Source organism: Scylla paramamosain, chromosome 20, assembly GCF_035594125.1.
Source record: "Scylla paramamosain isolate STU-SP2022 chromosome 20, ASM3559412v1, whole genome shotgun sequence".
NCBI classification, from domain to species: Eukaryota; Metazoa; Arthropoda; class Malacostraca; order Decapoda; family Portunidae; genus Scylla; species Scylla paramamosain.
The window spans coordinates 19,289,493-19,316,104 of record NC_087170.1 but is presented as its reverse complement, the minus strand read 5'-3'; the positions used below and the strand labels follow the sequence as shown (position 1 = coordinate 19,316,104).

At 37.7% G+C, this 26,612-nt stretch overlaps 2 protein-coding genes across 2 annotated transcripts in view; one reads left to right on the top strand and one right to left on the bottom strand.

Moving 5' to 3' along the window:
• The first annotated feature begins 3,711 nt into the window (after positions 1 to 3,711).
• LOC135110574 (kelch-like protein 18) lies at positions 3,712 to 14,128 on the top strand. The gene is made up of 10 exons (XM_064023024.1): positions 3,712 to 4,040; positions 4,901 to 5,031; positions 5,212 to 5,352; positions 5,680 to 5,878; positions 6,079 to 6,239; positions 6,634 to 6,770; positions 7,437 to 7,659; positions 8,054 to 8,270; positions 8,815 to 8,984; positions 9,097 to 14,128. Exons 1-10 carry the CDS (start codon positions 3,876 to 3,878, stop codon positions 9,305 to 9,307), a joined length of 1,755 nt encoding a protein of 584 aa, XP_063879094.1. The 5' UTR covers positions 3,712 to 3,875; the 3' UTR covers positions 9,308 to 14,128.
• LOC135110573 (uncharacterized) overlaps positions 13,238 to 26,612 on the bottom strand; it is a 43,862-nt gene continuing 30,487 nt past the window's right edge. Inside the window, exons 29-47 of the mRNA XM_064023023.1 lie at positions 26,256 to 26,471; positions 25,297 to 25,449; positions 24,871 to 24,958; positions 24,412 to 24,532; positions 24,091 to 24,218; positions 23,395 to 23,553; positions 21,983 to 22,110; positions 21,653 to 21,773; positions 20,872 to 20,977; positions 20,542 to 20,762; positions 19,982 to 20,097; positions 19,570 to 19,699; positions 18,998 to 19,271; positions 18,189 to 18,374; positions 17,894 to 18,059; positions 17,397 to 17,608; positions 17,082 to 17,212; positions 16,431 to 16,616; positions 13,238 to 16,071 (exon numbers count right to left, since the gene is read on the bottom strand). Of these exons, the coding sequence (XP_063879093.1) occupies positions 15,979 to 16,071; positions 16,431 to 16,616; positions 17,082 to 17,212; positions 17,397 to 17,608; positions 17,894 to 18,059; positions 18,189 to 18,374; positions 18,998 to 19,271; positions 19,570 to 19,699; positions 19,982 to 20,097; positions 20,542 to 20,762; positions 20,872 to 20,977; positions 21,653 to 21,773; positions 21,983 to 22,110; positions 23,395 to 23,553; positions 24,091 to 24,218; positions 24,412 to 24,532; positions 24,871 to 24,958; positions 25,297 to 25,449; positions 26,256 to 26,471 (2,935 nt within the window). The 3' untranslated portion in view covers positions 13,238 to 15,978. The remainder of the gene's footprint in view (positions 16,072 to 16,430; positions 16,617 to 17,081; positions 17,213 to 17,396; positions 17,609 to 17,893; positions 18,060 to 18,188; positions 18,375 to 18,997; positions 19,272 to 19,569; positions 19,700 to 19,981; positions 20,098 to 20,541; positions 20,763 to 20,871; positions 20,978 to 21,652; positions 21,774 to 21,982; positions 22,111 to 23,394; positions 23,554 to 24,090; positions 24,219 to 24,411; positions 24,533 to 24,870; positions 24,959 to 25,296; positions 25,450 to 26,255; positions 26,472 to 26,612) is intronic.

The following is a 26,612-nucleotide window of genomic DNA, read 5'->3' as shown; positions in this document are numbered from 1 at the left end:
AGCAGAAGATAAAGAAAAAAAAAGTATACAGTAGGAAAGAAATATCATTTCTTTATTTATTCATTTATTTTTGTATTTATGAGCGTATTGTTTAGTTTACTGCGCCTTAAAACGAGCAGCATGTAAACATACAATATAGAATGTAAAAAAATAAATAGATAAATGACTATCGTTATCAGTATGGTCTCTTATCAGAACTATTTTTAAATGCTATATAAATTATTAAACGGATTATCATGTTCTTTTCAGTTTGTTTCTGTTGTATTTTTTTTTTTCATTTTATTCTCTTTCATTTATTTGTTTATTTGATTCCTTATTATTTTATTATATATATATTTTTTTTTTGCTGTTACTCTTTTTATTTATTCATGTGTGTGTGTGTGTGTGTGTGTGTGTGTGTGTGTGTGTGTGTGTGTGTGTGTGTGTGTGTTTCTCCTGTTCATGACATAGAAGTGTTGTTAAACTGTCACCAGAACCGTAATTTTTTTTTTTTTTTTTAATCAACTAGAGCTCTTTTTTTCTTTTCTTTTCTTTTCTTTTCTTTTTTTTTTCTTTTTTTTTTTTTTTTTTTTCCTTAATGATGTAGGTATTGGTGGTGTAGCGCAGAAGTGTTTCAGAAGATGGTCCTGCGTCATGCCTGTCACTCTCAAATGCTCGTCTCTCCACTCGCTTAGGGTCTGTGAAAGAAGTTACACTGGAGTTTTGCGAGAGAGTGTTTTCATGACTCTAGTGATAGTTTGAAATAGACTGCGCACCGTAAATAAGATGAAGAAGAAGAAGAAGAAGGAAATAAATAAATAAATAAGAAATAAGTGAAACTACGTGTAAAAACTGATTGAGAACCCGGTTACGTACTTATCTCTGTGGCCTGTGAAAGGAGTCTTAATGAGAGAAGCTGGCGTTGTAAGAATACGTATTTCATATAAGTATGGGAGTGTACGGTAAAAGACACGCTACTCTCCAAGTTGAAATTAAGAGTCTAAGGTCTAGGAATAAAGTAAAGCTCGTATTAAAAGTTCACGTTCCTGGTCAAAGCCTAATGAAAGAAACGAGAGGCGCCTCCATTATCAGGCCACGACATGATCAAGTCTGCGGTGAATGAAAGAACTAAACTGTCGGTGTGAGATTATTGTTACTGAGATGCGACAGAGAATGAGAGGAATGGGTGGAACTGCGACGGAGCTACAGAGAATAGGAGCAATATAAAACGCAATACAGAGACTGGAGGAGATGCAAGTGGAGGAATCTTGTTTACATAGAACCAAGGCCTAACGCAAGGAAAAAGAGAAATAAGTATAATAAGAAAAACTAATGACTAACAGTTTCACATTATGATTTATGGAACTACCCAAGAGAAGGAGAATCAGATCAATTAAAATCTTGTTCATCTACACTGACTGCATTTCATGACAACTACCCAAAAGGAGGAGAATCAGATGAATGAAAACCTTGTTCATCTGTACTGACCGTATTTCATGACAACGTGTACTTCATATGAGTCAGTTTACGTAAAAGGAGGATGTTAAAAGAAATCGAAGCCTAGTAATATATATATATATATATATATATATATATATATATATATATATATATATATATATATATATATATATATATATATATATATATATATATATATATATATATATATATATATATATATATATATATATATATATATATATATATATATATATATATATATATATATAATTTTTTTTAAGTTCCCCTTCACTTCTGTCATGTCTTCCCGTTCTTCTCTCACTAACCCAAGTCAGCCGGGCAAACTGGTGCATACGTATACTTAGTGACATCTGTAAAGCCTGCTGGATGTTTAAAGCATACCCGTAAATGCATTATGAATAGGCGCGGGTTTCACTCTTCACTGAAATAATGCTAACCAAACTAGTTTATTAAGAAGTGCTGCCTTCCCACACATTCTCCATCAATGAGAGGACCATATTCTGAAACAATTCTGCGCCACACCTCCGCTATTTTCAAAAGGCTCTACTTGAAGTTAAACTGGTTTTAAGCGTCTTTCTACGGTTCTAGTGACAGATTAATGAAATTTCTATTTTATTAACAGGAAAAAAGCACTCTTGAGAAGCCAGCTAATCATCAATGTGGCCTTGGAAAATGGTCGTAGTGAAAGAACAAAGCGTTTCTAGAGTCTGAAGTGTGCTAGATTCTGGAAATTGATTAACTACACATTTATTTGGCCTTTCATCTTCCTTTGAGTGCCTCGCCGTCTCTGAATCATAGCCCTCTGACAATAATCCGTGAGTGTCTTCTCAGTTTAAACCTATATTCGGGGTCGCTGTCTTTAATGAGCCTTTTCCAGTGTTTCTGTCTGGTGCCATTATTTTTTTTAATGTTTTCTTACCTTTCATGTTTTCTTTAACGCAGCATTTCCACCTTGGGAGTAAAAAATAAAAAAAAATAAAAATTACGCCTGGGTGTTTATGTTTCTTCCAAGCCTCAAGATAGAAGATTGTGGCACTCCTGTCTGCATTTCATACGTGTCATCTCCACAGAATTATACCCACAGACTCGCATCTCTCACTTCACCGCCCCGGTCCACCTCTCTTGTGCACTACCAATCTATGGCCTGCAGTCTGAAACACTTTGTCCTCTCACCCCGACTATTTCCAAATGCCACAAACCTGATTAGCTGGGTTCTCAAGAATGTTTCTCCTGTTAATAATGTATAAACACTTAAAAATCCGTGTAACTTCAACAAAAGCCTTTTGAAGGTATAGTCGGGATGAGACGCAGAAATGTTCCAGAATATGGCTGCATCACCCAGAGACTACACTGCACACCAACAGCCTAGTGGAAATCACCAGACGTTCTAAACATGTCTTCATGATTTTGATGAGTGTAACGAGGGTTCTGCACCAGCAGTGGGGGAAAAAAAAAAGGACCCATGAGAACCCAGTTATATGTAATAATTTCTGTAGGCTTTGGAATTATACATAGTTCCAGTATATATATATATATATATATATATATATATATATATATATATATATATATATATATATATATATATATATATATATATATATATATATATATATATATATCACTGTTGACGGCTCTCATCAGTAATCTTTTATTAGGAACATTGAGCCCTGCTGGATATGTTGGAGACCTCTGAAGTTTTTATTTACTTTTTTTTTTTTCTTCCTAAAGACAATGAATGAGACAAAAAATAAAATGGTGATCCAAACTCAACTATTATAAAGGGCTTACAGTAACAAACACGTATGTAAAGAGTAGATTAATGCGTCGTGACCTGTTTGAATACTGGCTTTCTTTTTATAATCGCTGTTCAGAACAACATCGCGCATATGAAGAGGACATACTTTGTCTGTTACCTCACATGAACAATATTATTTCTACTTACTACGTAAAAATAATATTTTTCGTTAAGTGACAAAGACAGTGGCAGACCAATATCAAGAAAGGTAGAAATAATGCTGTTTACATCAGTTAACAGACACACAAACAGACATAGAGTGGCAGACCAATATTACGAAAGGCATTACACTACTAGACACGTAAGTCAGTTACTAAAGCCTTATTATCACACAGAAACTTACAATAACAAGGCAGCAGTGACAGATGAACCAGTGAATGAATGACTGCAGTGTGCACTCGTCCTGGGAGGGCGGTGGGCTGGACCAATGATAACGCAGGGTGGTGTGCAGGGAGAATTAATTGGCGGAGTGAGAGTGGCGGGAGCCAATAGAAATCGTCAGGCGGCGTTTGTTTATAAACAGAGTGGTGGGGACTGGCCTGGGACTGGGACTGGCAGCTGACTGAGGGAGCGAGGGAGTCTGAGGCTGAGTGGAGGGCGAGGCGGCGTTGCAATGGAGGAGGAGCATCTTACCAAATTTGATCTCGGGGACCTGGAGCAGCATCTTGTGGAGACCGATGACTTCACGATATTCAACCAGGATGACCTGCCCATGGGCGGCTTCCAGGTCATGGAGGACATCAGGAGGAAGGGGAAGCTGTGTGACGTGACCCTCAAGGTAGGACAACACGACCTCCACACCGCACCGCGTTGTACATACATGCACTGCACTGTCTTACACCGTCCCACACACACGCCATGACCTCCAGAAGTGTCAGTAGAGGCTCAGAGTGAAGCCATTGTGGTAGAGGCAAAGGGGAAGTAGTGTTCCCGTGGGGGAGGGATGCTCAGCCACCTGGCCCGCCCCAGGTGCCCACTCACCGGATGTTTCTTGCCTTGGTGAGAAACTTATGTTGCTCTTTCAGCTAAGAGATGTCAGATACATTAAAATAACAAGCTAATAAGTGGTCAGCTGATGATAGATGCGGCACATAAACAAGAAACAAAACTAGCAAAAATTCTGGGGTGAACAAAGAAAAGATTGCATGGGGATACCCCAACATACACGAAACATTCAGTGCTCTCATAGTGTTTTACTATTCTGTATACAGTTGCCATTATAAAGAAGTGAATAAAAGGACTAATAGGGAAAGTGTTTTATCATTCTTAAGTCTTAAATATCAATCTAGATTAGCAAATTAAGAATTAATTGAAAGGTATTATTTCAATGAATCACATCATTGGCAGTTCAGGTGCCTCGAGCTTAGGGTAGATGATACAATGAAATACCAAGGAAGAACAAACAGCAGCAGATATTATATTCAATTGTACAATGCGCTAAGCTGTTACCCATCTAGAGATTTTTATGTGGAAGTCATGATACTGCATGTGCCTGTAAAATAAACCAAGTTAGGTTAGTGTCTGTGGCTCACTGATGGGGGGTACCTTCTGTGGTACTGGTGGTGCCTTGAGTACAGGCTCATCGGTGGATGGAGTAGATATTTGTAATGCCTTATTTATATCAGACTTTTCTTTCAGGTTGAAGACCAATGTTTTACAGCACACAGAATTGTGCTGGCAGCCGTCATCCCATACTTCAATGCAATGTTTACTCATGACATGGCTGAGAGTAAACAAATGGAAATCACTATGCAAGGAATAGAACCCAGGTAGTACTTCATAATGATATACCAGTCTTCTGTTGTACCTCATCATGCTGTTATTCTTTCAACAATTGTAGGTTGTCCAACTGTGTAATGTACTTATAAATGTTTATCTATACACAACCCACCTAGCATTGATCCGGAAGTTCTTGTTTTTATATAAGGATGTTCTCTGTTCTCACACAGTGCATTGGAGTCACTGATCAACTTTGCATATTCTGGGAAGGTGAAGATTGACAGCAGCAATGTGCAGAGCCTCTTGGTTGGTGCATCCTTCCTGCAGCTGGCAAAGGTTCGGGAGGCCTGTGCTGACTTCCTCAAACACAGGTCAGTACACTTCCCCTCCTACTGCTTTGCAACTTTTTAGTCCTTTAAAGCTTTGGTTCTGGTGTAATTTTATTCAATCTTCTTTTTGTTAGTTCTCTGTCATTTCCCCCTCTTCTAAGAATCATATACTTAGTAACATTTCTTAAAAATCTTAAGATTTATAATTTGCAAACTGTAAATGTTTTCCATTAAAGGTTATCTATCTGTCTATCAGTCTATGAGTATCTATCTGACTCCTTATTCTGCCTTGGCCACCTGAAGGCTATGGCAGAAGAGAATATTGGTGAATCAGGGTTTACCCATGATTAAGCAAGCCTGCTCCCACAGGCTATACCCAAACAATGTGCTGGGTATTCGTGCCTTCGCTGACACCCTGGCCTGCTGGTCGCTGGTTGAGGCCTGCAACCGCTACCTTCAGAAACACTTTGTGGACGTCTCCATGTCTGAGGAGTTCTTGAATCTTCCACTGCCAGAAGTGCGTGACATCATCTCCCGTGACGAACTCAATGTGCAGAGTGAGGAGAATGTGAGTCTTGAGGATGGTGCTTTGAGTATATGCACTGAAGCACTGAAGTTACTGTTGTGGTGTGTTGTGCTGTTTCATGTATGTGAGTTTTATCATAAATGTAACAATATAGAAACAGTTTCTGCTGATGATGCTGTTATGGTGTGTGTGTGTGTGTGTGTGTGTGTGTGTGTTTAGCATTGACATTATGGCTCACACAGGTATTTGAGGCAATTATGTCATGGACCAAACGTGACCTGGACCAGCGATCAGACAGCCTCCCAGAGTTGCTCACCAAAGTGCGTATGCCCTTGCTCACCCCTCAGTACCTCACAGACAGAGTTGGCACTGAGAATCTGATCAGATCATCCCATGAGTGCAGGTAATGGTGCTCATGATGCTATTCATTGTTGTGGGAGTTTCTTTGAACTCCTATCTTAAAATCCTTGGATAGTCATGACTTGTTTGTTATAAAATAGAGGAATAGTTTCCACAAGGATAAACTTGACCTAACAGAACAGCTAGAGTCACACTGCCTTACTGGTACAACAAAGAGACACTCTTGTATCAAATGCTGTCTCAGATTTTCATTTATCTGATATTTACATTAGAAACCTGTCTTATACTATTGAAGGTAGGGGTGGGGGGGGGGGGGGCAGCTTTCCCATGGGCAGTTGACTTTGGAACTCTTTTGTGGTAATCATTATTTCACTTTGTGTGTGTATAAATAAAAAATTTGAGGAGAGTGAGGCTGAATGAGGTTTATTTACCTCCAGAGATCTGCTGGACGAGGCAAAGGACTACCACCTGATGCCAGAACGACGGCCACTCTTACAGAGCTTCCGGACACGGCCACGCTGTTGCAATGACATTGTGGGCCTCATCTATGCTGTGGGTGGCCTCACTAAGTCAGGTTTGTCTCTTCTCATTGAACAGTACTTTGAATTTTATGGAGAAAATGAAGGGCATGAAAATAAATCATTTCTGTTTATCCATACCCTGTGGTTAGCACAATGAGCTCACAAGTAAAGCAAAGCAACTCTTAAGCATCAAATCCTTGACCATTAGACTACTCCTTTTGAACTCAGATCCTTGTTGACTTTGCAAAAAATAACAATAGATGATGAGTTGTGGCATTGCTGTCTAACAGGAGTGGGTGGGCAGCAATCCTGTTATAACTGTGCGATGTGTGTATGTAACTGTGCTTGACCTCATAGAAAGAACAGCCCAAGATGACTAATGGAATATATGTGCCAGAGGATTACCCTCAGTGAAATGAAGGATATACATAATGGTAGATTGCTAGTACATTACAAAAAGGGAAGAGAAAAGAATAAGAAGTTTAGACCATATAAGGTGACTTCTGTTGCCACCATTCCCTTGGAGGAGTTCTTAGGGGTAGGCATCAGGTATAGATAGATAGACCAATAGCCATAGGGAGAGACAGAGGGTAAGGTGTGATAGGTAAATGAAGAATTATATACATACAGATTAGCTAAGTTTACCCACAGGAATCATGTTATTTCATGGAGGGAAGTGACATGTAAATGGTAATGGTGATATTTTGTTACATTTGCAGGTGATTCTCTGAGTACAGTGGAAGTATATGATCCCATAGTGGGCAGGTGGCAGATGGCTGAGAGCATGTCCATGCTGCGCTCTCGGGTTGGGGTTGTGGTGATGAAGAAAAAGCTATATGCCATTGGGGGGTATGATGGCATAGACAGACTAGCCACTGTGGAAGTCTTTGATCCAGCCAGCAAATGTTGGAGCAAAGTCTGTCCCATGAACTGTAAAAGAAGGTAAACAGTGACAATATTGTTACCATTTATTTATATATCCATCACATCTAGCTTCTTTCAGAAATGTCATGATCCTCATGAAACACACTGTCCTCTACATGGGAGTGAGTTCTTACATTTTCCCCTATTTTTTTTTCTTTTGGAGGAAAAGTATTGTGCTTTAGCATAACAAGAGCAGCATTTAAAACATATTGGATACAGCCTGTGTAACCAGTGTATGGTGAGACCAGGTGTCTATCAAGAAAGCAGGTGCTAAAGATAAAGGGTGGGATGTAACAGAGTTATGGTTAGCATTCCCTCCTGCATTGAGGTGTATTCCTACAGGTCTTCTTTCAGGAGGTGGCTGGTTATATTACTAAAAGCAGACCATATAATGTATGGTGTTGTGTTTCAGTGCAGTGGGAGCTGCAGTGCTGAATGACCAGCTGTACGTGTGTGGTGGCTATGATGGGGTGGCCTCCCTCAATACAGTGGAATGTTACCATAGTGACACCAATAAGTGGATGATGGTGGCCTCCATGACCAAACATCGCAGTGCTGCTGGTGTTGTTGCCTTCGATGGACATGTTTATGCCATTGGTGGACATGATGGACTCTCTATATTTGACTCGGTAAATACCATAAACAGGAGAGGGAACTTTCCTCCTTTAATGTGTGTGTTTGTGTGTGTGTGTGTGTGTGTGTGTGTGTGTGTGTGTGTGTGTGTGTGTGTGTGTGTGTGTGTGTGTGTGTGTGTGTGTGTAGGGATCTGTAATGGTGTAGCAAGAGTAAACCAGATCTACTGTCTGTTCCTGGTGCAGAAGGATCCAGGTGTGCTTGTGCAACTGCAACTGTCCCTGACATAAGTATGGTTGACAAGGATCTATCCTCACCTTCCGTAGAGGCTCAGTGGCTGAAATAGATCTTGATTATCTATAGGTGTGTTCATGCATATGGATACCTTGTCTTGTCTGTTCCTCCACATGGATGTTCGCCTTGTATGTACATGTATAGTGTGTGTGTGTACTTAATCAGCTGTAAATATCAACTCATCCAATGACCCTGCTTAATTATATTATCATTTAGGAGTTGTAGGATTCACTTTCAGTTCCTGTGGATATTAAAGATGTAAGAGCCGCATCACTACCACACATTATCCATCCATTGCCTTGGCAGGTGGAGCGTTACGATCCCACTACAGGGCAGTGGACCCCCGTCACTCCAATGCTGAGCAAACGGTGTCGCTTGGGAGCAGCCACACTCAATGGAAAGCTGTATGTGTGTGGTGGCTATGATGGCTCCACCTTCCTCAGGACAGTGGAAGTGTATGATCCCATCACTAGCAAGTAAGTACTGCCTTCCTCTGCTTCCTTACCTCTTTTTGTCTCTCAGTCAGTTCTGCCTTAATCTGTTGTGTAATGTACATATCTATTGGAATTTCATGCATGATGCTTGCAGGTGGTCCTTCATTGCGGCAATGAATGTAACACGGAGTCGAGTGGCTTTGGTGGCCAACATGGGTCGCCTCTATGCCATTGGTGGGTACGATGGAGTCTCCAACCTATCAACAGTAGAGGTGTATAACCCAGAGCTGGATCAGTGGGAGTTCATCACCTCCATGTGTGCCCATGAAGGTGGTGTTGGGGTGGGGGTCATCCCCCTCCCCTGAACAATGATCTGAGCCAAGGTGGGACTACTAGGTCACAACACTTCAAGGGCAGCTTTACTTATTCCAGTATATACTTTTGGTGTCATAATAACTTCTCAAAACTTGTATATAGGTATACTAAGTTTTCAAGGTCATATACGCCAGTGTGCTGTTGTGCATTCTGAATCCTTAGTGCCACAGAGTGACGGGATCAAAGCTCTAAAGCTTTCACATGCATAGTATGCAGATCAGCTGCTGGTGTGTTCTTTCAGCAATAATCATTGCTGGCTTCAACTGAGATAGCAGGGGCACAACACTACAGATAGATTTTTCTATCAAAAAAACTTTCTGCATACCAAGTAGATGTAGTGAGGTATGTTATGCAGAAGTAAGCTCTCAAAATAGTTTTTATTTCTTATTGTAAGGAAATGACAGCTCATATTTTCTGTCTTCTGACTGACTGACATTACCTATTTTTTTAAACTACAACCTTTTATCATCTCTCCATGTACATGTGCATTATTCAGTTCCCACATTTTATGTTGAGTTGAGTTAAGAGATTCACCAGTCACACACAAAATTAGCAGGCCAGAACTGTTGTTCATTTGTGGAGTGGGTGCACCTATAGCTCTCGTTATATGCGGACTTCCAGTTACGTAGATTCACATTTATGTGACACCCTTAAATGTAACAGGTGTTCTCACTATGTGAGAAAATTTCACATTTATGTGGACTACTTGACTGGGTTTCACAGCAGTGGGGGGGGGAGTAGGTGTCTGTGATGTAAGTTGGTGAGCAACTTGTTACTGAAACATTAGAGTTTACATTGTGTTTTTGCCTTACCTTTCCTACAACTATGGCTTGTAAGCGTCCTGGGCCTAGTTCAAGTGCTAAACCTGCTATGAAGCATGAGAGGACTGCTATAATGTTGGAAACCAAGTTAGTAAGGGATGCAGTGCCACAGGCTGCTCCTACAATCTTGGTGACAAGATTGTTCTGCTGTGATTCATTCCTATAATCTGTTTTCTAGGGTTGCCACCAAGATTCACAACCCAATAGGGGAGAAGGTGGAGATGAAGTTGATTCTGTACATTAACTATGAAAATAAGAAGAGTCATGTCAAAACTGCAGCTGGCTTTGAAAATTTATAATCATTTGTGTTGTGAGGAAGGTGTTGATGCCTCTGCTGAAATATTTAGTGCTAATATCATGTCTTTCCATATACTATTGTAATATAGCATTACCGGTGTGTTGTAATGTTGCTTTAGTGCATTGTTATGCAGAAAAAACATTAGATTAACATTTTGGAGTCAAAATTAAGCCATGGAACCCTTTATAATTAATGTAAAGATAGATTAACTCTATGTGGCTTCTCTCTATGTTATGATTTTGTGGAACATAACATCCCACTTATAACGAGAACTAGGTGTACATGGAGCTTATCAGCTTACCACTTGAAACATTCAGTTGTTCACTGTGCTTAGATGAATTAATAAAAAATCTTTATATATATATATATATATATATATATATATATATATATATATATATATATATATATATATATATATATATATATATATATATATATATATATATATATACTGAGATATGTTGATTTCATGGGTTTCAGTTGCATATTTTATTTTTCTTAGCACATCATTTTGATGAGTTACCATCATGATATACACAATACTTGAGGTAAATTCCTCCTTTACATTTTTCAGTTATTCACTTATTTTTCATTTTTTATTTTTTATTTATTTATTTATTTATTTTACTTTTTTATTTATTTATTATTATTTTTTTTTTTTTTTACTAAGATTTGGCTGAATAATTCAAATATTTATCCAAGGCTACCAAAATGACCCCATCCATTCTCAGGCACATTTCTTCATATTGCAGGGCACATCACACACACACACACACACACACACACACACACACACACACACACACACACACAGCAATACCGTTACTCAGTGCATATGTTCACAAGTACCTGAAGAGAAATTTCATCCAGATTTTCATGTATTAGTATATAACTTCTCCCATATTTACATTCATATGCATATAAATTTGACACTCACAAACAGATAAACAACCAAAGTGAGTGTATTTTGTGTTTTAAAACACATTAATTGTCCTTTGTAATAATTATCATTACTAGTGACAGACTGTTGCTGCTCCTGGAACATTTTGCTTGCACAGTCAGCCCTATTGATTCTCACTTTTCTAGAAAAAAAGTCAGTCATTTAGTTGATATCATGTATTATTTTATGGAACTTTTACTATATTAGCAGATTTTGTATAAGTGTTTCCTTGGCCATAGACATGCCCCCCACCACCTCAGCAGTTCAGTGTCCTTTGTTGCTTGGTTACTCATGGTCTTCAAAGCATGGCTGTTGGCTGGCTATTGCCAGTGCAGCATTATCACTGAAGCTGAAGTAGTTATGTGTTCAACTTCCTTTGCCCCTCATAACAAACTTAAAAGCTTGACATACTGTTGGTGCATAGTTTATGATTGTTACATAGTCAACATTTCAGCTGCCAAATTGTAAAGGTATTTTCTATAGTAAGGATGCTGCTTTTGCTGTCTTAAACCAGTCAGTGACTGAATCAGTCACTGCATCAGGTTTTGTAATTACCTTGTTGGGAAATTTTTCATTAAGTGAATTCTAAAAGGAACAGAGCAAAGGGATTAGAAATCCCTCTTCTGCACTTTTATTCACAATGAGACTGAGACAAGACAGTCTTCTATGGAGTACCTTCCTTTAAGGGAGGTTTGAACCCAACATATAAATGGATAAACAGAAAAGCTTCAGTATCATTCATCGTCTTTTCACTTAATTTCCATAATCTTCCATTCTAGAAAGGTATCACTTCATGATACTTGTAGTTTGCTGATCATTCAGTTATCTTGTTTAAGCATCAAATCTCTCTCTCTCTCTCTCTCTCTCTCTCTCTCTCTCTCTCTCTCTCTCTCTCTCTCTCTCTCTCGTTTGTTGTTAATTTTAGAAGTCACAACATTGTGTCACAAAGTGAGAATACTTGGAAAGTTTTAATTTGTATCACATTCTGCATTTTATGTTAACTGCATGGCAAATTAACAATCTTATCAATCTCTCTATTCTTATCTGACATCTGTTCCTAAGAACTCCTTTTGGAGGTGGCCATGACATATGTTTCTATTTATTACTGTTCTTACATGTTCTAATCCTCTCATGCTCCTTTCACTTACTCCAGCTTTGACATTTCACTGGAGGTCATCCTCCTGCACTCACTCTCTTAGTTCTCTTACTCTGCCATATTTAACAAGTAAATAATTATATTTTAGATCTTTTTTTACAGTGTGGAAAGTGCATTAATTCTGTTAGCTTCATAAAAGAATACTACTAGAATACTGTTGTTCAGTCATACAACATGCAAGACAAGGGAACATGATCTCAGTATCAGTATGAATTCTACTGTAATTATATTATTCTTGATCTTTCTCTCATTTCACCAGCCATATAATAACAGGGCTTTTGACACCATTTGCATGGTTTAAATTTATGCCTCTATCTATCCCATAATTATATACATAAATTGTAGTAATTTCAAGTCTTCACATGTAGTTGGGCAGCACAGATTGCTGTGCATTCAGTGGTTGTGGATAAGAAGGAAGGTTACAGTTCCATTCTGCCAGATGTTATGAATAATGGTTCATCTTTGAAGGTGGAGAGCTTCATTGCATGATCTTATTCCTGTATAGACCTTTCAGTAAATAGCGTGTTGTAGGATATAAGACTGAAATGAGATGGTACTTGAGAATTGCTGTGGTGTGAGAGGACTGAAAGATGAAAGTAATGAAAGCTTGTATAAAAGATTTTTGTACTGTATATTAAGGTATAAGAAGGGTTTTCATAATAATTAGAAACAGGAAAATGAAAAATGAATAGAAAAGATGTATTCTTTCTGTCTGAATGAGGGAAAATTTATTAGAAAATAATTGTCACATTTAATTGACTAAATGGAAATTAAATGTTCTTTGATCCATGAACATACTATAAGTTTTCCAGGTGGCATCCATGTTAAACAATATGAAGATTTGGAAATATAGAGTAATTTAAAATGCATATCCAACACAAGGTCACAGGCCCAGATATTCATATTCAAAATAATGTATTTCTTTGTAGTGAAAATAGAGCCAGGGAGGCTAACAGGCAGCAATGTAATGCTTCATTAGTCCTGCTTTTGTATTATGTATTTCAAATCTAATTGCCTCCAATTCATGTCACAAACTCTACTGCAGGTTACTTCACTGTTCTTTGTTATTTACATATTAAACAGGTTATTAAGTATTAATTCAGTAATGTATTAAGTAAATGCTACTTTAAGGAAAAATCAAGATGGTGAAGGGATTACTAACTGGGCAACTTGGAAGTATGGACTACCTCACTACACCTCTGTTCTGTAGTGCACTGCAGCCTTTGTGGGTTTCTAACAATGCAGTGAAACACCATACATACCAGGAAAGGTATTATCATGGTGATGGAGCTTTATTGTTATTATTATTGTTATTATAATCTGTCTTTGTTCATTGCAACTTACATGTAAAATAACAAAATGAGAAACAGATAACCTCCAGCTGTTGTGAAGCAATTAATAGAAATGTACATTGGATTGGGACCAGTAGATGTGGTTACTATATTTACTGACATTTTTCTTAGCCTAAGGAATATTACAAGTTAATTCTTTTGTATATCCATACTTATATTTGTATCATTAATATATATTTTGTGATATTAATTTTAATTCAATTATAATTATGAAGTAATAAATTTCATTTTTACATCACAAGCTGATATTTTTTGGCCTCAACATTATTTTGTGCACACACACACACACACACACACACACAGGAAATACAAGAGAATGTACAAAAGGTAAGAAAACTGATGGAAAGTCAGAAATGCTAGAAAAGTTCCTCAGTCTGGATCCATAAAGGATTTCCATCATCCTAAATGAGAGACACTGTGCTTGCAGCTTACTCTGGGATTGCTTCAGAGGCAATGTATTGCAAGAGTTGCATTACTCTATTTTCTTTCTTTATTTATTTATTTTACTTTATTTTTATTTATCATTTATTTATTTATTTATTTTTATTTTATTTTATTTATTTATTTATTTTATTTATTTATTTATATTTATTTTTATTTAATTATTTATTTATTTTTTTTTTTTTGTGTGTGTGTGTGTGTGCACATATGAGGGACACTGACCAAAGGTACAAAAAATCTGGAAAAATCCTACTATCATTTTATGCTTTAGGATAACTATTTCAGAAAAAAATGAATATAGATAATAATTTACAGTATGCAAGGCAGTTTGTCAGTGCTGTCATATATGGTCATGCCCTCAAAAGAGAGACAGTTATATGTTCACGTAAATCTATTTGACAACAATCATGTCAGAGCCACACAAATAAGACAGAAGATGCGAAGATGTGGCAGACTGACATCTGAAGGAAGACAGTAAAACCTGCAGCTGACAGACTACAGGCAGTTCTGTGGTCAGACAGGCAAGTCATGAAGTGGAAAAGGGTGGAAGTGTTACCTCTACAGAATTCAAAGAAGAGAGTTTAGAAACCTATTTGATAACAAAGATGCCTTGTGATTGGCCAATGGACCTTAACAACACAACAATGCTTTGTACAGCCTTGTGACAAATCCATCCCCTCCCAGGGCTTACATTCTCTACACACCAGCCTTTCTGCATATAGGAATGCTTATTGGCACACCAGTTAAACAGTACCAGAGTACAGGTTTACAGAGCACAATTTACACCAAGCATTCTGGATCCTGAGCCTCGAGCAGATGGTATGTCAAATTGAATAATGATGGTACAGTAAAGCCAAAATCAAATATCACACCACACTAGAGCACCTTGATAGAGATATACAGCTAATTTACATCACTTGGACACTGATACTATAGTAATTGTCAAATGTATCTTGGTTTGCTTTCAAATGTTCTTGTCACATGTGACGAAAGGCTTTCATGTCACCACACGCACACACATACACACACAGTTAAGGAAGAGCTTCACATCTATTGACTTCAATCCCAATATTAAAGGATACATAATGCTTTCAGTCATATGATGGATAGATCAATATGGTATTCTTAGTTTTCTGAATGCTCTGGCTGGGAATATATGAAAGTATAGAAGCAGAGATAGCAAAGTTATCTTTAACATGTAATCTCAAGCCAAAAAATAACCTGCTTACCTGTGCTTTCCTTTAAATCAATTCTCTGGAATAAATCTTTAGCTGCCCCATTCCATATGAGTGTTGCCACATCACACACTCACCAGTGAGGTGATTCCCTTTACCCGTTTACACACTACAGTACTGCTAATGTGTTATGGCTTGAGAATGAGAAACAACTACCTTAAGCTAAACGACAACACAACACAACACATCAATTAAATTACATTAAGTCCTCAATTAACATTAACGCTGATGTCATTTCAATACTTTTATACAATTCTCATTTGGTACTAAAACTGATGATGAATATCATCTGTTTTTAGACCCACAGACCTCCATGATTGCAAGGTCAAGTTAAATGCTCATGTACATAAATTATAAAATATTAAACAATGACTTCATAAAGTTAAGCTTAATAATTAAATTAAAGAAACCAACATCACAATATCCTCAGCATTGTAATGTTACTGTTGCTTTTCAGAAAGTTTTCTTGAAAACTCCTTTTGATATCAGTGACTACACTGTTGTTGTCCTGGAAAAATCAATAGTACAGTTTAAGATCAGGTAAGGATAAACAGTACTAGCAAATCTTACTACCAGTCAAACACACTGCATCACATATATCCTGAAGACCTTATGACCATTACATTCAATGTTTGAAGTGACCTGTGTGTAAACACACATATACATATATCCTGAAGACCTTATGACCATTACATTCAATGTCTGAAGTGACCTGTGTGTAAACATACCACTTCATACACAGTCAAGAGTTTTCCCAATGTTGTATGTTTGAATATTTACTATGACTATTCAAGTAAGATTCTACCTCCAACTATATTCCTCAAAACATCTGGTAGATGTTAGTTTTCAAACTTCATAACTACTGACCTTTGCTGCAGCTGAAGTGCTGTTGTCCATCTGTGTGATGAGGAACACAGAATTACCAAAACACTTGAAGCAGGTTGGCATAGCCCTTGAGTCCCCCTTGAGGCAGTGGCACTCCTGACACTTGGGGGGTGAACTGGATGCTGCTACACGCTTTGCAAGTACACTCAAAAATTTCTTTGTTTGTATCTGAAATTAAACAAAGTATATCAATAAATTAATCAACCATCCTGCCCATATATTACAGAGATCAATGGCAACAAAAGATAAAAGTGGAGCCCACTAGGGCATTTCCTTGAATGCTGCCACATGTAAGAAAATATTTTGATTAAACAAAATTCAGCACTTTCAATAAAAATATTGCATGAAACAAAGACAGCATCATAAGAGTGACCATAATACAAGAATTAATTATTTAATAGCAACATGTGATAAGTAAAAAAACAACAGTATTACCAGACCGGCTAATGATTTTCAGATCAAAATCAATCTGATCATAATCTTAGTATTCATTTTGCTATCAGCTGGGAGAAAATGAAGACATATGAGTAAGAGGTTAGGTGATAAGTAGAATGTGAATGGCAAGAGGCTAGGTATCATATATTTTTCACATAAACTGCAGGAATAGTAAAGCAGGTGAAAACAAGCACTTACAGCCTTCTTTGGTGTCCACTTGTTGGCATCAAACACCGAGCCTCCCGTGGACAGTGCCATGGCCACACATCCATCCTTGGGGCTTCTCAGAGCTAGACGCAGTTTTTCATTTCCTTTGTACTTCTTGAAATCTGAAATTTTTTCCATGGTAGTCACTTTTTGAAACTATGAAATACTACATATTATAAGGTACTGTATCTCTAAGTATCAATCTGTTAATTATGCTTTGAATATTCTCCACACTACAGATATTTCTCAAGCATATCATTTCATCTGCTTACATCCCTGCCTTGCCTTGTATAAGTCTGAACTCACCTCCAGGACCATAAACAAGATTTTCATCAAAACCAAACAGCTTGCGTGTTCTAGCCTGAGCTTCTTGGTGGGTGCCAGCCATCTCCACCATCAGGCCAGAGATGAGGTGGTATGTTACATCATTCTGATGCAGAACCTTGGTTGCATCATCATCTCCCTTGCATACCTGGCATCTAAAGTGCACTATTGAGCGAGCCACACCAGGTCGCCACCTGATAGGTAAAAATAAGGGGGATAAGAATTACAGATACTACTTCCAAAAATCTGGAAATTTTTGTGCAGATAATATAATGGCTGATGAGCATTAAAGGGATTACAATTGATAATGTAAGTGTACTTAAATAACTTGTATATATTTGGACACAACAACACAAGGTTCTTGTTCAAAATTAAAAATACAAACCACAAAGTTAGTATGATACCATAGTTTTGTGCAGAGTTGAACAGACAACACACACCTAATGGCTTGACCCCTGTATAAAACCCACAACACTTACTCTATCTTTGCTGCTGTAGATGCCACCAGAGCCTCTATGTTTTCAGATGGTTTGGTTTCATTGAAGGATAGAGTATTAAGGAAATCTGTGGTGTTCCTCTTGGACAGGAACGACTTGGTGACAGTCTCTTCCCCACCCACTGCCACCACTGAATAGCGGACATCATCTACAAAATGTAATTATGTAGTGTAAGTCTAAATATTAACAAAGAATGCTTGGAGGATGTGAAGTCTATTAAGTCATTCTATAGATCAATCAACAAACACAACAACATATGACCATCAGTGGTGCTTACTTATATTGCCTCTTTCTAGCTGCCTTGCAATGTAATCAAAAAGAGATGCCACATCTCTGCCAGCATTGCAGTCAGTCAGTTCCACAATAAAAGCCACATCAGCTGAGCCGTGGGATGTTTCCTCATACACTTGGCTCCACCCATAGGGCACTTTTTTACCCTCCACCACACAGCCGCTACTACTTTCTGTAATGCAACACAACACCTCAACTTAGTGGTGTTCTTACTTCACTTTCATGTCATAACCATTCTCCCCTCAACAAGCAGTCCTCTTACATTAGTGTTATGGTATCATTCATCATTTTACAAAGCAGGTTTTATACTGAAGATGAAAAGGTGATTTATGCATTCCTTCCACTGAATCTCTCAACTGCCACAAGATTTCATCATTATCAAGCTAAAAGTGCTTAAAATACTTTTTTTATTGTCACTAGCAGAACTCACCATTTTCACAATCACTTTTGTAAACTGGTAATTTCACAATTGTGGAATTGTGGTTGAAGCTGCAAGTTTGTAATTGCAATAAATTTTATGCAAACTTGTGATTTGTGTTTGCAGAAACATTTCCACAGAAGCACCTTTGGCTGCAAGCTGAGCTTTGTTTTTTTGTATACAAACAGTTCAAGATGTGGTATATTAAAGTAATATTCAAAATATATATTTAACTATACTATACATATAAGTCTCTAAATCTTGCCCAGTAGTGCAGTCAGCTTGAAAACCTTACTAAAATCACCTTTTTCTACTTAGAATTGAATAAATAAAAATATAATTGTTCTGAATAAGTAAAGGCTACTTTATGAATTTACCATTTTTGCATTTGTCCAGATCAGGTAAGTCAATATGTCTAATCCAACACTGTGTGCGATAGGAAGCCACAGCAGTACAAGGAGAGTTCAAATCATGTTCACTGAAGGCAGGGTGTGTGTGGCCTTGGATGCAGTGTGTGAAGTACGGGTGAGGATCTATGACATGGAAGCAATCCCTGAGAGGACTGGCACCATACAAGAAAAGCTGTGAACACTCTCTCACACTTTCCTCTTCAACATCATTGTAATCCTCTACAATATTTGCCTGATTTGCCTGAAATTAAAGAGACCAGTGCTTCAATAAAGCCATGTTCTGTACATGATCATGACAACCTTCTCAAAGTTCAACCGAAAGTTATTAAAAGGCTGACACAATATCTATGCAATGCCTTAGATTATTCCTGAAAATATAGTGTAATATATCATGTATGTTACCTATTCATAACACTTACAAATATGTGTATTTCAAATTGATATGCAAATCAAGAGCCACATGAATATCTGGATTTTACAACACATTTCACATAAATACAGTATTTTCAAAATGATGTTGAGGGAGGAGGAATCAGTACCTGGTAGCAGGGTGTGGTGGAGATGGCCCACATGGTGGCCAGGTGGGCTGCATTCTCAGGCACTCGGCAACTTGGACCATGGAAATCATCAGATGCATCACCATTGAAGTTTCCTAACAAGCCACCAAGTCTGTTTTAAGAAAGTAAAAATAATATTGATTAATTAATTTATTTATTTATTTTAAAAATAAAAATACTGAAGTCTTCATGATGTCTTTTTCCACAGCAGACTAATAACAATGGTCCACACTCAAACCATAAAGAAATATTGCTAGAGGGAAAGGGCATCTCCGTGAAAACGAGAGAGAGAGAGAGAGAGAGAGAGAGAGAGAGAGAGAGAGAGAGAGAGAGAGAGAGAGAGAGAGAGAGAGAGAGAGAGAGAGCACACTTAACTTCTAACTTCTGAGCTCACCTGTTAGTACCAAAGTATTTGTTAGAGACAGTAAGGGCACAGCCATGCAGTGCTTTGCTGCAACTCACAGACAGGTTGGGCAGACTGAGGGTGTTGTAGTCTGTATTGTTGTACACCTGCAGGATAGGGAAACTTGAAGATCTTCAATATAGCTGATAAATCATACACAACAGATACAGTATTTTCTCTCATGATACTGAGTAAGCATATGAGGATATTGTCTATAGAGAATCATATAAAAATTAATGAAAAATCTGAGTGAACTGAAAGAAGCAAGGAGTGCATCGATGGGAAATTTGTTAAAATTATTCATGAAAAGGAGATGAATCAGGGATGAGAATAAAAGTACATGTTTAGATAAAAAAAAACTGATATAGTCAAATGAAACCATATATAGTTCAGTGACATGGTTACATGAAGATGCTGTGATGTGATTGATATGTAGGTGAGAGACAATACTTTAGGATCTAGAGTGAGTGAAGAGCAATGAACCAAAAGGTAAGTTAAAAAGTACCATAAAAAACCCAGACATCAATTTTCAAGCTCTGTGAAAGAATTACCAAGACACCGCTTCCGATGGAGGTCACACTTCCATCCACACCCAGAGTGACATCAGTGTTCTGGCTGTGGACAACAACAGACTTGAGCCTTGTTGCCCCAGCCTCTGTCTCATACAAAGCAAACACTTCAAAGTCTCCACCTTCAAAGTCCTTGGCCAGCAGATAAGAGCAAGATCCCAAAAACTGGTAGTGATAGAGGTCAAATGTGGTGATGTGTTGGCCTGTGGATGGAAAACATTTTCAGATGTTATTCAGAAATTTCCTTCCCTTTTCCTAAAATGTCTTTGAAAATTAAGAATCCATCTCATACACCAACAAATACAGCAATACCTGCAATAATTGCAGTTGCAGTGTAGAATGGCATAATGGACTGAACAAGGCTTGGGTTGGGTGATGCTGCTGCCATCAGTCGCTCAGCCTCTCTAGTTGCTGATTCCTGTGAAAAAAAAAATCTCAAATTTTTAATAGCACATTTCCTCTTTGGATTCTGCAGTTTTCATACCCTTTATTCAAATAAAATAAGCAATTTCTATAAAAAAAACTATCCTATAGATTCCTGGAAGGAGAAATATACCTCAAATAAAATATGCAATTTCTATAAAAAAAAGAAACCATCCTATAGATTCCAAGAAGGTGAAATATGCCTCTAATAAGGCTAGTCTGCCCTAGAGTAACATTATCATGTACTGGTAGAATCTTTCTCTGCCTTTCACAGCTTATTTTAGTGAAATCATCAGTTTTGAGTCTAAGGTAAAGCTCCATCCATCTATACGAGTAATTATGTGATGCATTCCATTAGTGACCAACTCTCCCTTAACTCCAAGTTTCCTCTAACTATATTATCTCTTAACTTCTACCAAATCCTAATTCCTAATCCTTACATTCTATTATCACCTTCTTTCGTTTTCACTCCAACCTCCCAGCTCTTACCATGTGAGCAAAAATAAAGAGCACTCATTCTAAAATTGTTATTCCATTAAAATGTTTTGAACCTTGACACACCACTGGGACAAAGAAAACAAATCCATATAAGAATAGACAAAAATTAATGAGTATACCATATATAAACATCATATATGGTATAGATTCATCTATTTCTACAGCTTCTAACCGTTTGGAAGAGATGAGTTGGGAAGGTCCAGGAAGGAAGCTCCATGAAACTTGTCCAGTGGCCAGGAAGATATTGGTTATAAAAGACATGACCCAAAACTCTCGGCTTAAACACAAAGAGTCTGCAATGATGACAAATAGATTGTTCTCAGAGATTTCACAATAATACAAACTCAATATGTATATGCAGAAGTTAATTTCTTTCGATCTCTTGTAATGCTACTAGTGGCCATCACCATCATGTGGACTAATCCCTCCCTCATGGTTGGCAATCTGCATGACACATCGCATTCATCAGCAACACCCACACTGGTGACCACTCATAACTTACTGGTCCATGAGGTAGTTGGTCTTGGATAGATAGTCACTCACAGCATCACCCAGCAGGAACAATTGCTGCTCCAAGAAGCCCAGGCTGCTGTGTTCACCCAAGCTCCACCTCTCCCATGCTGACTTAACCTGAAGTATACTATAGTAATTCTTGGCCCATCATGAATAAGTAGACCTCAAATTGCAGGCACAGTAAGGTATGCAACAACACATGATCATTATAAAGTACAACTACAATAACCCAATGAAATTTTAATAAATATTTAATTGAAATAACGAATCAAGACTGGCATATTGAACTCGCCACTTGTGTGAGCACTGAAATTTTAATAAATATTTAATCAGAATAACAAATAAAAACTGGAAAGAAGAATTTTCCATTCATTTTTAATAAAATTTAATCCGAATAATAAACTAAAACTCATAAGACTAACCCACCAGCTGTGCGAGCCGGTGCTCACCTATCTGCTACCTGTCCCCTTCTCCCCTTTTTTCCCTTTCCTCTCCCTTCTTTTGTCTTGTCTCAAACCTCCCTCCCTGTCACCTCCCCTCTCCCTTATCTGTCAGAGTTAAGGGACTAGGGAGTGATAATTCACTCTCTCCTTCTCTCCTCCCGTATGTCATTTTTGCTTCATCCTTTCTCACTCTCGTATGTGTAATTCAACTTTCATTCTCAATCAGTTCCATTTTATTTAGCAATCCTTAGGATTGTTCTTAGTTTCAGAGAGAGAGAGAGAGAGAGAGAGAGAGAGAGAGAGAGAGAGAGAGAGAGAGAGAGAGAGAGAGAGAGAGAGAGAGAGAGAGAGAGAGAGAGAGAGAGAGAGAGAGAGAGAGAGAAAGAGATTGACTAGGCACAAAACTTGGGAGGGTACTGTATATATTTGTTGTGTTATCTCATATTTAGTAGTGCAAATGTGCTCATTTGATGTATTTTTCAAAAATTGTGCATTTTTTTAATATTATTTTCTGGTTCCCTGGAACCAATGAATTTTTCCAGTAGGTTCTTCAGTCGTCATAACACACATTTGCCATAACAAACACTACACTGGAATGAATCATGTTCATTGTCACATACCCTACTATACATCATGGCAATAAAAATTTCATATATTTACAAACTGTTGCCTGGTGATCATTGGGTCTTTCTTTAATGTTTGTCTGTACATACTTGGCAACAGCTACAAAAAAATCTTAGACAACCCAAAACAAGTAATAGATCTATCTGGATAAGAAACTGCTCCTAAGAACTCCCTTCAGGGGATTACCAAGATAGGCTTCTACAGGAAAACAACTGACTAATTCACATGGATATATCTGAGAAAAATAATGGTGCAATTACTGAATTACTGTATCATAAAAAGGTTGACTGTGATTATCAAATATGAATAAACAACAAAAGTATCTCTTACTTACCCATTCATAGATGCCTGTCATGGCATCATCAATGTGTCTGAATACACTGAACTGGATAAAGTATGACTGCATAGGTGCTATGCTTTTCCTCAGAAGAGTAGGGAGTTGTGAGGCCACTTGGGACACCTTCTCTTGGAGGTCCCCTGTCATGCTCATCACCTATGGAAAGAAGTCCTTTCATTCCTCATCTATATATTTACTATTTAATATATCTGCAATTCCCTGTCAGCTTTAAATCCAGAAGACAGAGATCAATCATACAGTGACTTTAACCATCAGAGTTTTTAGTACATACATTCACCATTCATCCCCAAGTATACACTCAGACTTATCAGCCTTAAGTTGAGAGCTTGTAACTAGCTTTTTTCTCAATGCCATTCAGTTACATATTGAAAATGTTTAAAGATATTTTTAAACACAGCTTGTTCTCTATTCAAAGCAGCAACAAGACTGAAAATCAGAGATAAGGTGTGCTAAAGGATCAAATCATTACATGTACAAGTACAAACTGAAAAGACTAGATGTCTAAGAGAATGCCCCTAAATTAGGATTCCAAGAGAAAATATCAACACATGGGATGCAAGTAATGTGGAGATTGTATAAGCACATACATAGAAACAGAGTAACATGAGCTTGACACAAGTCCTAAAAAAAAAAAAAAAGAAATTGCATTGTTATCCATGAAATGTTGCTTACTAGTGGATATAATCCTTCAGTAGACAGCTGAGAGAGTGTGTTCCATGCTTCCCCGGTGTACTCAGTGAGTGCTGGACCCCAAGAACTAAACACACGCACCATCTCCTCCACAACCCCACTCAAGGTCTCTATAAGAACAAGATCACATCCTACATTCCGCAAACAACAACACCAGTATAAACAAGATTATGTATAAAAGAAGAGGAACAAAGAGTACATTTCTTCATTATCTTCTTGCTATTCCTGAAAGGAGTACAGCACTGAATACAAATTTAAAAACTTATTTCAGTAACTCATCTTAACCTTGCCCACATTACTTACCATGGATGTCAGTCCAGCCACTCGCAACAGTATTCTTCAACCAGTCCCTTGCTTGCACCAAGTGGGAAAAGTACTTTTCTATTTGTAGGAACTCACTAACTATTCTCATGCCATCCAAGTTCTGGTAGAAAGAAAAATGCTGAATGTTATGAAAACTATGTATGAAATCAAGTACAGTACATCCTATCAATAAATCTTTCCATGCCTATAAGATTATCCAAATCACAATGAAGCAATTTCATATATCATAGAAATCATAGGGGGTACACAGTACCAGTTTGGATAAGAATATAATTGCAATACAAAAGTTTGAATTTTGTTGTGATTGCTTAATTTTCTTCATTAACAGATCTAAGAATTTATAAATTCATTTTATTTATTTATTTATTTAATTAATAGTTTCTATCATTATGATTTATCATTATTTTCCTTAAAAAGAGTGGGAAAAATCAGGTGTACCTGTCCCATTGCAGCAAGGCTATTCCACTTGTCTGTGACTGCCATCCAACAAGGGCCTGAAAATTCCGCTAACACTTCTTGACCATAACTGTGCATGGAAGAAATGACATCAGTAAATCTTAATAATTTCTACCTGACAGTGTGAGTGTGTGTGTGTGTGTGTGTGTGTGTGTGTGTGTGTGTGTGTGTGTGTGTGTGTGTGTGTGTGTGTGTGTGTATTTACCTAGTTGTATTGTACAGGGCATGAGCCAAAGTTCATTTTGTCCTGTCTCCATAACCATATTTATCCAGTTTCTCTTTATACATGTGTACACTGTTTAATGCAACCACCTCTTCCTTCATATCTTTCTATATTTCAACAGTTCTATACAGGAAGCTGCATTTCTTGATGCTGCTTGAATATCAGAAGGTAAAGACTAAGCGTACCTGTGGAAGGCCTCAGGCAGGCCCTCAAAATATGGCTGGATAGCCTGCAAGATGAGACTGAGGTAACCCTGCACTGTGTCCCTTGTCATGATGAAGAATTGCCTGGTCTGCTCCAACAAGTTGGCCACCTCCCTACTCACATTTTCTACTAACCTGAAAAAGCAAATCTATGAATCTTAGTCTTAGGAAATCATAAACACATAAAAAATGCAGAGAAAAAAAGGATGTCATCATTTTGGGAATTTCTAAAGGAAGAAATCTCACTGTATAGAAAGCCTATCCAATATTTATGTCAATGAGAGATCAAGGCAAAAATATGAATTAAAAATAAGTAAATAAATCTAACCTGTTCTTCCCATCTATCCATATCTGACACCTGTTTCCAAGATCCTCCTAAGGGGATGGCCATGAGGTGTTCTACAGCCTAGCACCTAACCACTTTTCATAAGGACAGATGGGAAACACAGTGGAACAACTGTAACCACAACAAGGGAACAAAAATTTATGCTATTGTTATATTAACAACTGGTGGACCAAGACACCTCACTGTGTTGCAACCAAAGCTAGCTGTTTTCACACTAGCTGACACATTAAACACATCTGAACCCATCTTGAACAGGGTCTCACCTAAGAAACAAATTAATGCTATGCCTCTAAATCTCCATCACTACTTGAAGAATATGAAAAATGGACGAGGATGAGTACATAATAATGCAAATAAGGCATATGGTGTGGTAGAAGATACCAACACACTTCTGGGAGAGACCAACCACCACTGGTTGAAAAACAAATACAAATCAAAACAATAAGAAAAATGAAGCAATAAAACACACATGTAGCCTACAGTGTTTCCAAGTTAACCATTTTCTTGCTTGCTAAAGAGTCTATGCTCTGGTCATGAGATTAGTCAAAACTTCTCTTAAAAATATTAGGATAAGAATCAAGCCTATTTGCATTACCAAGTGATCCACTGATGGAAGTTAACCCAGAGGAAGGATGCACCTTGGTCAAGACTGACCCCCCACTCCACCAGTTTCTCTCTCGCCGATGCTTCAACAAAGGACATCTTGCTCAAGAAGGAGTGCCACAGATTCTGTAGCCAAAGTGCTGCCCTCTGAAGATTGTGCAACATTACCTCTTTCAAATCAGACAGGTAATCCATTGCAGCTATATACCTGGCAGGTGAGAAATGCTTTGCTGCACAGAATGTTTAAAGATAAGAGATGGGAATTATTCATATCATATGGCTATAGCTGCTTGTTTGTTTATGTGTAAATAGCTTTTGCTGGTAAATCTTAACAGTTCAAACAACTTAA